The sequence below is a fragment of the Lissotriton vulgaris genome, chromosome 10, assembly GCF_964263255.1.
Source record: "Lissotriton vulgaris chromosome 10, aLisVul1.2, whole genome shotgun sequence".
Taxonomy (NCBI): Eukaryota; Metazoa; Chordata; class Amphibia; order Caudata; family Salamandridae; genus Lissotriton; species Lissotriton vulgaris.
The window spans coordinates 1,020,507,473-1,020,521,841 of record NC_141698.1 but is presented as its reverse complement, the minus strand read 5'-3'; the positions used below and the strand labels follow the sequence as shown (position 1 = coordinate 1,020,521,841).

Here is a 14,369-nt window from a genome sequence, read left to right as displayed (position 1 = left end):
GAGACTTGAAGCCTGTCTAAATCTCAACACTTTGTTATGCAAGGCAGGAGCCTGCGGGCGCTGACTTATAAAGTGTTTTGTGAATCGGGCATCGAAGTCCACATTCAGAGGGATCTGTGCCATATGTTTGCACTGTAGTGACCTCTCACTGATAAATAAATCGATACTTGTATAGCACACTACTCACCCGAAAGGGTCTCAAGGCGCTTGTACGAATACCGCTGTGGACCCCTTCCTGGCTTTCCCTGTGAGGCATCCACTCCTGGGCACCCCCAAGGTGGAAGCAAGGCATCCTTAGCGTTGTTGCCCAGAGTTGCAGAGTGGGACTCCATGATTGGAATAGGCACCGAGGCGAGAATTATCAGGTCCGTGGAATTTTGAGCCCAAGACTCGCCGAGGTGGGGAATTGAACCCTGGTCCCGGGCTAGACCTCTGCATCAGGGTCTGCCGCTCTAACCATGGAACAAACTTCTCTACTGATGAGGGAGCACGTTCATGATTGTGTGAAGGTCGTGCACAGTTCTCATGTAAAGATTCAGGCGGAGGCGCTGTCTGCTCTGTGCTTCTGTTTAGTAAAGGCGCCCAGATGGTGCCCGCACTGCACTCTGATGCCAATAAAGGGAACCCAGAGTGTTCACAAAAAAGAACTCAGACCACCTGTCCGATTGTGAGTGAGCGGGCAGAACTAATGTAACCACAGCTGAGCTACAGCGCCAAGGTACGATTCAGTGAGCTACGTGTGTGAAATGAATCCTCAGGGGGGGTTGCTGTCTGTCATGCGATGAACCAGAATCAAACTCTGCCCTTAGCGGGATTGGGCTCCACCACTCCTCACTACTCAAACTATAGCGCCCAGTCGGTTAAGTGCTATGAAGAGGATTTTTTTAGGATGTAAAATGGCTTTATTTAGCTTGCGAATTGGATGCAAGATTGAACTGATCGTCTGATTTGGAGAAAAAAAACGTAAATAACATAAGTTTAGACTTGAGTTTATTCATATACAAAATACAAAAAATAAATAAATACATTGATAAATAAAATACAGATGTTTTGAAAACCTTCACAATAGGATGATGTACACATTGAAACAATCTCAAGAATGCAATAAAGAACATATTAAATAAAGAGTTTTAGAACAGGTGTGCAATATCAAACACAAGAGATGGGGTGAACCCTCTCGAGCCGGGCGAGGTCTCCGCCATCGAGGACTTTGCAGTGATCTATGACTTTGGAATACTCGTCCAAGATGGTAAAGGTTTTTTGCATTTTTATGAAAGGCACCAGCTTTTTCAGGTTCCACTGCATCCCAGGATGACTGTGTTCTGTGTTGTACAACCCTGTCATAGGGTAGGGAGTCCTTTCTCCTTGCTTCGACTAGAGTCACGGGCACCCTTCCTGCGCCACTAGGTGGCGCTCTCCCCACACAAGTCCATCACAACTTCTCATCCTCCATGCTGAATCCTCCATTGACGTAGGACTGCTGGGAAGGGTCCTCGGAGCTCTTGGGCAGCGTGTGCTCTGTGATGGAACTGGACGAGTATGGTGGCTCAAAGGGGACCTCGGTGACGGCGCTGGAGACAAGATCGGAGCTGTGCTTCATCTGGACCTGCTTGAACAGCTGGAGCACCTGCAATGAGAGACACCGGCGCCATTACTGAAGGAGCAATGCCATGACTTCACCACCAGGGGGTCTGGACAAAGTATGACTGACTGCAGGCCTCCCCCTCGAAGAGAGCTAGAATGGAATCTTCCACTCTCCTGACAGTGCGTTCAGGCTGTAGTCAGAGCTGTGACTGGACGTGAGGGCTGCAGTAATCTTATGTCTGTTCTTCTAAGAAACTGATGCATATCTGCCAAGGTTTCAGATTGCTATGTGTGACATTTTCATAATGTCTGAGTAATTATGAGTGACATTTTATAATAAATATAATGTACGTAAAACAGTGGATGCAATGAATTTATTGTGTGCTCTCGGGAATATAGATATTTGCTTCCGGGTCGCCTTATTAATATTAAAATGTAGAGCAGCCAGGAAATCAATAGTTTTGAAACAACTTACAACTGGTATTTTTAGGAAAAGTATACGCTAGTTTTCATCCATGTGTATATAGTTGGGGTACTAAGTCTAGTTTGTGACTCCAACATTAGAGCGGAATTGGTTTTCACTTGCCTTTGTCATTCTGCATGAGAAAATGAATATGCATATCATGCATTGTATTGTTATACATTTTAGCTCTCTTTATGCACACGACACTTTAGAAAAATTCTTGGTAAACATGTTTAGCTAGGATACTGTTTTAGTACAATGTTTTAATGAAATAGCTGCTGCTATCCATATTTTCCTTTTTAAATATTTATTAATAATGTTTCCCTTCAAGTGCTATCAATTGCTTGGAAATGAATGCTTAGATAAATATGCCATTAGTAAACAATAATAATTTTGTATTTTACAATTTTATGTAATTGCATGTATACCTTTTTTTGTCTATTGTCGCTTTTATGGTTGTACTATGCAAACCGAATAAAGCTTTCTGAACCTGAACCTGAGTGACATTTTAACGACTTTTTAAATGCTATGAGTAACACTCTCACGAGCTCACCTCGGCCATCTATGCACTAGTCCCCTCTCTGAATTTACTGCCTTCTTGGATATGCTCAACTAGACTCTACTTCAAACACAAACTCTTGGCATGACATGACTCCTCTCCTGACATGTTTATGCCCCACAATTTCTTCTCTGGGGCTTCCACATTTTACTCTTATCAGCAGCTTTGTGTGTGGCATCAAACTGAAGTGGGAAATGTCCTTAAATAAGGCCCCTGAGAACTCCAATCTTCAGGTTTGCTTCCTCCCTAGATATTCAAACCTCCTCCTTTTGATGGCACTCCTGTAACTCCACATGCAACCCTCTGCCCCTGGACATCCAACATCCTAGGCTCTACACACACACACTCTCTTGCTCTCTCTCTGGCTCTCTCTCTGTCTCTTTCTCTCTCTCTCTCTCTTTCTCTCTCTCTCCTTTCCACTCTCTTTTCCCAATGTCCAAGAGCACGTGATCAGTTGCCTTCCTTGTATTTGCCACTGGATGACACTACACACACATGCTCACAAAGGGACAAACAAGCACACAACCACACACAGAGACTCACAGATGCACAGCACACACACACATACACACACTCTTCTTACGTGGGATTTGGGCACCGTTCCTATCCGGAAGAACCCGATGGTCCCACTGTCGATCTTGGTGCAGTTGACGATGGTTGAGGCGATGTTCTCTGGAGAAGGCCCATTGCAGAGGACTCCGTCCACCTGAGGAGCAAAGCCACACGTGAGATCACCACCCACAGACTCCCATCACACAGGCAGCTGTGGGGCTTACATGGATACTAAAACTATAATAATCCTCTATTTGTAAAGCGCACAGCTACCCGTAGGTTTCCCAGTGCTGGAAGCCGTCAGGAAGATTAAGCAAGCTATTGTCCAGAGTCACATGGTGCTGGGCAGACCCCTGCCGCCGGTGATCGAACTGTGATCCCCAGTGTCTGACGTCAGTCACCCTGACTGCTGCGCCACACCTCTTCCACAACAATGGCATCATTATCTTCATTTCAGGGTCTGGTTGGACCTACTTCTCACCAAAGACATGGTGGGCACCTCAACAGGGAGCTCTCTACTCTACTGAATAATTCTGTTGTATCATCATCCAGTCATTACTCTCTGGAGTGTTTAAGAAGAACACAATCATTATTAAATGTGAGGTTACCTTCTCCCCTATCGACCAGGATTCCTCCACTGCAGAGGCCTCGCTTTCACTGCAGTATGAGTGACATCACACAACACCTTCACTTATATCCACCATCTTTCCTTCCTACAAATATTGGTCACATACCTTCAGCATCCTACTCTGGGATACCCCACACATGCTGCAGACACCTTCAACATCCTACTCTGAGATCCCCCACACATGCTGCGCACACCTTCAACATCCTACTCTGGGATCCCCCACACATGCTGCAGACACCTTCAACATCCTACTCTGGGATCCCCCACACATGCTGCAGACACCTTCAACATCCTACTCTGGGATCCCCCACACATGCAGCAGACACCTTCAACATCCTACTCTGAGATCCCCCACACATGCTGCGCACACCTTCAACATCCGTCTCTGGGATCCCCCACGCATGCTGCACACACCTTCAACATCCTACTCTGGAATCCCCCACACATGCTGCGCACACCTTCAACATCCTACTCTGAGATCCCCCACACATGCTGCGCACACCTTCAACATCCTACTCTGGGATCCCCCATGCATGCTGCGCACACCTTCAACATCCTACTCTGGGATCCCCAACACATGCTGCGCACACCTTCAACATCCTCCTCTGGAATCCCCCAAACATGCAGTGAAAACCTTCAACATCCTACTCTGGGACCCCCACGCATGCTGCGCACACCTTCAACATCCTACTCTGGGATCCCCCACGCATGCTGCGCACACCTTTAACATCCTACTCTGGGATCCCCCAAACATGCTGCGCACACCTTCAACATCCTACTCTGGGATCCCCCACGCATGCTGCGCACACCTTCAACATCCTACTCTGGGATCCCCACACATGCTGCGCATACCTTCAACATCCTACTCTGGGATCCCCCACACATGCTGAGCACACCGTCAACTGCTCCTCTGGGATCCCCCACGCATGCTGCGCACACCTTCAACATGCTCCTTTGGGATCCCCCCCTCATGCTGCGCACACCTTCAACATCCCACTCTGGGATCTTCCCTAGATATAGAAGAGGGACCATCACATCATTTTGAAATGCTTTGCAGTCGGTAAACTAAGTTGTCACCGGTCACCTATTCTCATGGAGCAATTTTAAGTTTTTTTAACCGAATCACATTTGTAAACTTTATCCAGACTTTATCCAGTGTATATTTGGCATAAAAAACTACCAAATATTAGTTACTAAATCAGAACTATCTAGAAAAACTAACTTTCATCAGGATAAGTGACAGTGCACATGGGCTATCCCTGGTCAATGTTGTCTGTTCAATGCAGGCCACGCAGAAGACTCCTTGGTCTATCAGGACTCTGGGTTCTGGACACAGTGTACTCAGATACACCTCTTGTGCTTGTAATGGTACTTACCTTGTCTCCCATCTTGGCGTACACTTGGTTGTGGTGAGTGGTGTCGGCTTCTCCGCTCGGATTGGCTGATGATACCACAATGGGCCCAACCTGGTGAGACACAAAGAAACAGAGTAGGAGATTCAACTCACTTTCATTGGGCACAAAGCAGTGTCCCCCTCACCCTTCCCAGATATAGAGAGATGTGTTTACATATCTTAAATGTATGCTGATGTACACCACCCATGCTTGAGCAGGACTAACAGCTCAGTGCCACTCATGCCCCCACAAAGGGTGCAGCAGACTGGCAGCCATGCTCATCACTGGTGGCAGAACAGTGCCAGCCATGCCCGGGCAGTGCTGGCATCCCGCTACCACCGGACAACTCACCAGGTCAATCAGGGATGTGGTCACAGAACAATCCGGGATCCTGATGGCAATGCTCTCTGCGGTGCCAATGTACTTAGCGGAGTCCTCCAGTCCGAAGCACTGCAGCCACTCGCCTGTGGGTTCAAGAAGACAGAAAGGTGTGAGCAGGGCTTATTTTGGGCAGGTGTCTGCCATTGAAAGGCACCAGCACTCATGTTTGGGGAAAACAGTTTTTTTATTTCGTCATCAAACTTGGACCTCAGAGCAAGAGGACAAAGGCAGAAAAGAGAGAAATAAGGAAGAAGTGAAAGAAATGTAAACAGCGACAATGAAAGCAAGGATGAAGAAAGTTCAAAATGAGATAAAGAGACAAGAAGTGCAGGGCTGTGGGAGGAAGTGGCATGAGGTGGAACAAGGTCAGACAGCCTTGGTATTTGCTAAACCCCACCATTCAGTAAAGCTATGGGCCCCTCCACTTAAAACTAACCACTGATGTGAGTCCTGCATGATGGAGAAATACACAAAAAACTCTGGTAAAGTGAGGGGGTACCCTTGGAAATACCCCAATCCCATGCAGTCACTGTGAGTGACTACGCACCAGTCGAACGTGGCCCTCTCCTGTGCGCTCACAAGAGCACCCCTCTCCTCCCAAGCCGCAGGAGGATCCTATGGTGTGCACTAAACTCACAACGTGCCCTGCTGCTGTTCAGCTCATCGTTTGAAGCCAATATTCAACGAGCCTCTGGCTCAGAGCCTCTATATTACCAGCCTTCAAACTACACAGGTGCTCGCACTATAGGTAGGACGGGTCAGATGATGAACTAACATCTCCTTATAGGCAAAAAGCGTGCAAAGGACAATATTCACCCTGTAGACGGGGCTTTGATAATGGAGAGGATCCCTATTGGGATATGTCAGGCAGTGTAAAGATGTCACCTTATAGGTGTGGGTCAGGTGATGAAGAGAAACTTTCATCTATACAAGATACAGACAGCAAAGTGTGCACATCCCACAGGTGGGGTCTGGTGATGGAAAGGTTCACTCCCTGTAGAGAAAGATACAAGTCAGTGAGAGGACAGTATTCATCCTATGAATGGGGTCAGATAATGGAGAGGTTCACTCCCTGTAGAGAAAGATACAGGTAAGTGAGTGGGCGGTGCTCTTCCTATGGGTGGGGTCAGACAATGAAGAGGCTCAGATCCTGTAGAGAAAGATACAGGTCGTGAACGGACAGTGCTCATCCTATGAGTGGGGTCAGATAATGGAGAGAGTCTCAGACCCTGTAGAGAAAGATACAGGTCAGTGAGCGGGCAGTGCTCATCCTATGAGTGGGGCCAGATAATGGAGAGGCTCAGACCCTGTAGAGAAAGATACAGGTCAGCTAGTGGACAGTGTTCATCCTATGAGTGGGGGCAGATAATGGAGAGGCTCAGACCCTGTAGAGAAAGATACAGGTCGGTGAACGGACAGTGTTCATCCTATGGGTGGGGGCAGATAATGGAGAGGCTCAGACCCTGTACAGAAAGATATAGGTCAGCTAGTGGACAGCGTTCATCCTATGAGTGGGGGCAGATAATGGAGAGGTTCAGACCCTGTAGAGAAGGATACAGGTCAGTGAGCGGGCAGTGCTCTTCCTATGGGTGAGGGCAGATAATGGAGAGGGTTAGACCCTGTAGAGAAAGATACAGGTCAGTGAGCGGACAGTGCCCATCCTATGGGTGGAGGCAGATAATGGTGAGGCTCAGACCCTGTAGAGAAAGATACAGGTCAGTGAGCGGACAGTGCCCATCCTATGGGTGGAGGCAGATAATGGAGAGGCTCAGACCCTGTAGAGAAGGATGCAGGTCAGTGAGAGGGCAGTGCTCATCCTATGGGTGGGGTCAGACAATGGAGAGGGTCCGACCCTGTAGAGAAGGATACAGGTCAGTGAGCGGGCAGTGCTCTTCCTATGGGTGGGGTCAGATAATGGAGAGGCTCAGACCCTGTAGCGAAGGATACAGGTCAGTGAGCGGGCAGTGCTCTTCCTCTGCAGTTATGGACCAGAATATTTACAGGAGCGCACAAGATCCAAATAATCACTAAAGATCCTCCTTAGACTCACAGAGCAGGCAGTATGTTGGTGCTTGTCCTATATACATGGATCAGGCAATGTAGGGGCCTCCTCCGTATAGACATGTGAAGGATAAAGCACAGGTGTTGGCAGGACAGGTGACTCTAATGTAACGGGTCAGATCACACTCGGAATTTGTGGTGAATGTTTGCAACAGGAGCGGTAAAGAAACAGTACATGAGGGAACATGGAAACAATCCTACATGGAAGCTGAAGAGCATGTATGGTCTGTGTGTACACATGAAGCATTGAAGCCTGGGGTGGGTGGGACTGGGTCCTAGTCTGCAGTCACAATTAATGTGTGTGGTAGTTTTGTATCCAGATGATGGGTGTTACTTTTCTCATCTTTCCCCCTTGTTTGTGGTCATGACCTGGGATCTGCTGGTCTTCATGTGCTCTCAGATAGAGACCCCCTGCTCACCTCTTGGTATGACCAGGCTCATCTGCGAAGGCCAGGCCGCCTGCATGAAGTCCCAGAGCAGAGGGCTGAACAGGTGTCTAGCCGGCTCCAGCTGCTTCAAGGTCGAGATCCAGATGGACATGGGGGCGTCCTTGGGCTTCAGCTTTGTCCTGGAAGGAAACAAGACAGAGGTCAACTGAGTGAAGGGACGAGATCCATCTCACTGGGATTGGAGGATCCAGAGTTGAGATTCTGGCCAATCTCAGACCACCAGCAGGGACATGATGATGGAAAAAGGAACATTTAGGATGAGATCTACCCTCCATCTTAAGACTGAACGATTTATACAGTCATATAGAGCAAGACACTGGTCCTTTTCACTTGTCACAAAATGAATCCTGGTTTTTAGGGGTTGTTCACATGCCTCAAAAGGTGCAGAAAGAGGGATAGTACTGCTGGTCTGTTCTCAGTTTTATAAGGACGTTTAGTTTCTTCTTTACAGAAGTGTCTAAGGTTACTTGTTTGTTGTTGCTTCTTTTACAGGGGTTCTCTGCTCTTGGTATATTGTTGTTTCTTTCTCGGGTTTCCTCAGTGTAATTGGTGTTTGGCTATTTCATTCTGTGGTTCTCATTGTTATAAGAATTCATCAATCTAAAATATTCACTAATGTTGAAAATAAGGGCTGTGAAGATAACACTCACCTGTACACCTTCTCCACGGCCGCCGGCCGGTTACAGGCTCCCACCACCGCATACACCGTGTCTGTGGGGACACCACAGATTCCTCCATCCTTCATGATTTCTGCAACAGAAGAGCAAGAACCCCATGATTATAGGTAAGGCTCCCTGTTTTCCGTGTTTACGATTTTTGCAGATAAATGCAGACAGAAAACATTTATTTTTTTGCATGTATTTATTTTTAAATGTGGATAAAAACTGAAATTGGGGTGCTTTTGAGTAATTCTAAACCCTGTTTGCCATGACTGCCAGGTCAATAGACGTGTGGATTGATAGATGAGGGGGTTAAAAAAAAGGAATTTTAGTAAAAGGCTTTAACAGCAGTAGATATGCACAAGGTTGATACTGAAATTCACATATTTTCACATAATGCACTGATTTATCTTCTGAAGTGTTCACAGCACTGAACCCTGGCAGACATTCAACCATAAGTGCATATTTATCGGTTAAATGAATGTGGAAATATACTAATTTCAGCTTAATTTTTCCACAAAACCCCGAAAAAATATGGATATAACAAAGAAGTACAAACTATAATATGACTAATGTTATTAAGGATTCAAAATGTGACTTGGAGGTAAAATAGAAGTCGTATTTTTGCCAAGGAGAAATGTTTCTGCTGGTAAAATCATGTTTTCACTAAGTCTTTCCGGACAAAGTTTAGCAGTAAACAATGTACAACTTTGTTAAACTAAGAATGGAAACATTTAAAAATTGCAGACATAACTGTAATCAAATTAGTAGAGTTTTAAATTTCCCAACATTAAAAATAAAAAGGATTTTCCCCCAGAATCTCCTTACCTGCGATCTGCTTGACGGATGTGGCCCTCCTGGCAGGAAGGTGGGGGCACTTGGAGGCTCCACCCCCATGCCCCTGGAGCTGCAGAAGTGGGCGGCCCATGGGCAGCTGGGGTTCTTCAAAGGTGTTACTGACCAGCCCAGCCAGGAAGCAGTAGAAGCTGACCAGGCCAAAGATGATGGTGACGGCAATGTCATACCCAACTGGGAGGGCTGCAACGGCGTCCAATAGAAAACTGATGAGGATGAGTTCAAAGGTGAGGCAATACAGGAACCAGGCTTTGCTTAGGAACAGCGTGCAGAAAATAATGAACCCATTCAAGAGCATGAAGCAGATGATGCCCACAGCCACGTGGAAGCCCCTCGTGGGGCCGTAGAGGCCACCGTACCTGGTGAGACCCCAGATGATCCACATAACTCCATAAAGAATAAAGGTGCTGCTCTCAAGGGTCTTACCACGCGAGAAGGCTACAGAGCCACAGACACATTTCAGAAGCCCTCCCGCTACCACCACCCACGGTAGGACGACAGTGGCACGTGCGTCTGTGGGGTCCACAGACATAGTGATTGCAAAGGCGGCCAAAATGCTGCCTGCGTGGCCAAGCACCTCTCCATCCGCATACTTAGAATAGCCGAGGTAAGGAACATGCAGGTCTTTTTCTTGACGTAACTTGAAAATGCTAATCGGTGTGAACGGGCTCTTAACAATCCCCTCCCCTGTTGGAATCTTGGTGGCCGCTTTCATGTTGTAAAGTTTAATGAGGGTCATAAGTGCTGAAGCCACGTAGATAGCCACATTCACTCCTTGTGATCCACCATGGAAGAAACCAGTGGGACGTGAAGCCAAAGCGATGCAGTAGGTCACATAAAACAACGGATACAGCCCATCCACCAGGCTCCTACCAGCCATGAATACAGCCAAGACCATGAACAGGAGCAGAAAGACCACCAGTAATGGGACAGGGAAAATGGGTTCAGTGGCCTGCCAGAACTGGTAGAGCAAGGAATACCCTTCAGCGAACCGCAGGATGGAGGTGAAGCCAAAGAAGGTGGCCGCCAGGGTATCCAAGCATCGATAGGACAGGATGCAGACCCCAATCTGGAAGACCCCCGCCATCCAGAGCCAAGGCACCTGCCCCACAAAGAGACTGGTGGTCACTCCCAGGACCCTGCATCCAAAGAAGCTGGCGGACACCATATTCAAGATCAGCCCAATGATGACCAGGTCGTTGCTGCTGGCGGTCATGGGTGAGCCCTGGGGGATGGCTTTAGCCGTAGCCAGATCTGTGCCAGGGAGGGTGACCAACTTCCCAGTAAGTATATGAAGGAGCCTCCCTCCACCAAAGTACGCCCCAACGAGACAGACGAGGAGGTGGTTAGAAGCCACCGCCGAGGCACCAAAGCTACTGTCATAGTATGTGGCGGTTTCATGGGCAGCGGAGATCGAGATGGCCAACGCCATCATGGCGAGGGCAGCCTCCTTCTGAAGGACGGCCACCAGACTGATGATGAGCAGCCCCAGGGTGAAGGCTGCAAGACCAGGGACCATGGCATTACGAAGATCAAGGGACCCGCCGAGGACCCCCTGCCCGTCCATGATATGGATCACTCCCTTAGAGCACCATAGCGCTGAGACCGTCAGGCAGAAGGACGCAAACAAGGGGACAGGACCACGGCTCCTGCGGACTCCTGCGGGAGAGAAGAAGGGAGAAGTAAATATAGGAAGGAAGAAAATTAGAGACACAAGTAGGTGACAATGTAGAGATGGGAAAGAGAGTGAAAGATTTGAAAGGAAGAAGTTAGTATAGGAAAGATGGAATTAAAGAGAAAGAAAGCTGAAAGGAGGGAAAATTAGAGGAATGAAAGAGATTGGGTGAGAGGAGACAGAGAAAGAGAGATGGGAGACATAAATGTAAGTAAAAAATAGGGAACTAGACAGTGAAACAAGAGACAAAGTGCTAATAAGAGGATTGAGACGCGAAAATAAGAAAGAGGCGGTAGGAAAAGAGAGAGGTAAATATAGGAAGAAAGAAAATTAGACAAACAAAAGGGAGAGGATGGGAAAAGAGAAATGAGGAGTGATGAAGAGAAAGAGGAGTAACAAAGAGAGGAGAGAAAGGTAGAAGGGAAAAGTAAATACAAAATAAAGAAAACTATACAATGAAAAGTGTGGCCAAGGAATAAAAAGAGGGACGGCAGAAAGGAGAGAGAGAATGACAAGCAGAGAGACTGAGTAAATGAAAAATAAATTTAAGGAAGGGGGTAGTGTGAGGAATGAGATAAATATAGTAGATAGAGAGAGGAAGAGAGACAGAGGGGGGAAGAGACTAAAGAGGGAAAAGAAAATCATTGAAAGAAAGGAATGATAAAAGTATTGGAAGTGAGGAAAAAGAAAGAGAACAATGAGGGTCCGAGGGAGAAAGCAGAGGTGGAAACAAGATCGAGAAATGGAACAAGAAAAAGGTTCAGATCAGCATCAATGTAACTTCCTGCCTTCCCTGGCCGAGAGTTCTCACCAGTTCTGCAAACTCTCAGCCAGAGCCGGGGTCAGGCTTTATTGATTCCTGGACTGCACTTTATTTACCCACCATTGACCCACAGAACCGGCACCAGGCTTTTCGAAGGTTTACTTTCCTATCATTATCCGAAAGAAGGGGTCTCTTTTCACTCATAACCCCGAGGCCCTCCCACAGGGTGGGCGAGGGAAGGCTTCCTCTCTGGGCATCTCCACCTCGCATTAGTTTCAAGCGCTACATTCCCATATTGAGATGTCATAAGCGCATTGAAGCAATCATGGTGTATTTCAGGCACTGTGTCGCACATTCTCAGCCGTGCGCCTCCCTCTCTACTTCCCCTGAACCCCACGCATGTGATCTCACCTGTATATCCCAGCAGAGCTGCCAATATGACCAGCAGGACCCCCAGGGGTGTACTGGGGATGAGGGGCGTGGCTCTGGAGGAGCTGTATGACGTCACTGCCAGCAGGAGGGAGCCTGGAAGAACAGCAAAGACAGCCGTGATGTAAAGATAAACAAAACACACGCCTGCCAGGGTCCCTCTTTAGGAGGGAGTCTGGAAACACAGAGACAGACGTGAAATGATAACTTACACTCACACCAGCCTCTCTCCCATCTTGGGAGGAGCCCGGATACACAGCAAAGACATCCGTGACACAAACACACACCTGTTCCTTTCAGATCCCCGCAGCACGCGCCTTAACCCAGGAAACACCTGTCACTTTATTATTCCAATATTCAATAATGATTGGTCACAGGCAGGGCTTTAAGTGGGATGAAAAAACTGGGGGGTCTCTCAAAGGGGCGTGGCCAGTGTAATTAGGGCGTGGCTTTAAAACACTTACGCCAAAAATCTGTGTTCAGCATAGCGCGCTGCCTGACTTGTATTTTGCTGTTTCTGCCATTGCGTCCAGATATATGATACAACAAGTAGCATCGTACCTACAACAAGTCAGGACTATTGGCCTTGTCAATGGTCATTAGTTGCATAAGATAAATAAGCTGGACCTATGGCTTACTACATATAATATTGAAAAAGGTTCCAATTAAAGCTCTGGTGACCCTACCACAATGTTGCTGCTCTTGCGGTTCAGAAACAGAAGGGAAATCCAGAGAGTAAATGACTCTATAAAGGATTTCCCTTCCCCTACAACACTCACCTGGCATGACGTCATGCCGTAACTTCTCCACTAGTGGGAAATGAGCAGTGTGAGCAGCGCACATGGATGTGCTTGCCGTCTCGAAAAGGGTCTCTATTTGGTTCTGTTTTGCGTCCTGGCACTTTTTTTCGGACTTCAGTGACAGCAAACGTGTGTCACTGCCGTCCGGAAAAAAAAACGGACCGCTGGTAAAAGGGCTCAAAACAGAGCCCGATAGAGACCCGTTTCGAGGCCTCCTTGAAAAAACTGCCGGTGCTCAGACCCCTTGAGACCCGGTCCACTTAAAGCCCTGGTCACAGGTGAGGTACTGGGTTAAAGCGCCTACATGGCTGTATTCAGACGTGAGCTGAGCTATAGGGACCCAAGACTTCCTGAGAGGCTTCTGCTCCGAAGGCCGGTGGAGCCGAAACAGTCCGTCGCACTGAGTTGTGAAGATAGCATGTCACTGACTCTCGCCAGCTCTACCGGCTCCTGGCCCTAACCCATCCTAAACCATTCTCTTAGGCCTCAGAAAACAACTCAACACGTATATGATTCGATTCCCCTACACCTCATCTAAACAGAGCCCAGGACTCTCCATTTACCAAGCTCTTGCCTGCCTCAATCGGATCCTAGCGCTATATAAAGGCATCAAACATGACGAAAGTGGCAGTATGGGTCCTACCTGCAGAAATGGACAAGATCCCAATGGAATAGTGAAGGGGCTCTGGGGCCTTCCCTGGCTCCGGCATCCTGCGGCTGAGTCAATCTGGATTGAGTCTGAAGTATGGGCCGAATCCGAGTGAGTCCGTAGTATAGGGCTGAACCGGGAGTGAATCCGGAGTGAGTCGGGAGCGTGGGTGAATCTGGAGCCCGTCAGGCTGGGGTAGCTGGAGTGCGCCCGGGTCAGTCACCGCTGGTGTCTCACCCCACACCCAACCCAGCAGCTCTTTATCTGCAGTGTCCACTAGGGGGCGTGTCTAGTCGCTGTCACTCAAGGGGCAATGGGATTTTCCCAAAGCGCAGCGCCTTATTTGCTCCCCCCCCCCACCCCCTCCCTCCCTCCCTGCTGGGTGCGACACATGAAGGGGAGTTTCACAGCAGCAGGGGTCACACCTCACAAACAGAACAGTGTCCAGGACAGGCAGGGACAACTTTC

General features: G+C 48.0%; 1 protein-coding gene across 1 annotated transcript; it reads right to left on the bottom strand.

Annotated features, from left to right (window-relative positions):
- Positions 1 to 1,432: 1,432 nt before the first annotated feature.
- Positions 1,433 to 13,962, bottom strand: LOC147689240 (uncharacterized). The gene is made up of 9 exons (XM_086939903.1): positions 13,896 to 13,962; positions 12,435 to 12,548; positions 9,559 to 11,244; positions 8,722 to 8,821; positions 8,042 to 8,190; positions 5,532 to 5,644; positions 5,163 to 5,252; positions 3,190 to 3,312; positions 1,433 to 1,627 (listed from the first exon to the last, which is right to left on the bottom strand). Exons 1-9 carry the CDS (start codon positions 13,960 to 13,962, stop codon positions 1,433 to 1,435), a joined length of 2,637 nt encoding a protein of 878 aa, XP_086796029.1.
- Between the last annotated feature and the right edge of the window lie 407 nt (positions 13,963 to 14,369).

Coding starts and splice junctions, on each gene's coding strand:
- LOC147689240 (XM_086939903.1), bottom strand. CDS start 13,962: ATGCCGGAGCCAGGGAAGGCCCCAGAGCCCCTTCACTATTCCATTGGG. Junction 5,645..8,041: donor GAGCCTGGTCATACCAAGAG/GTGAGCAGGGGG, acceptor TTGAACCCACAG/GCGAGTGGCTGCAGTGCTTC. Junction 1,628..3,189: donor GAACGGTGCCCAAATCCCAC/GTAAGAAGAGTG, acceptor CTCTCATTGCAG/GTGCTCCAGCTGTTCAAGCA.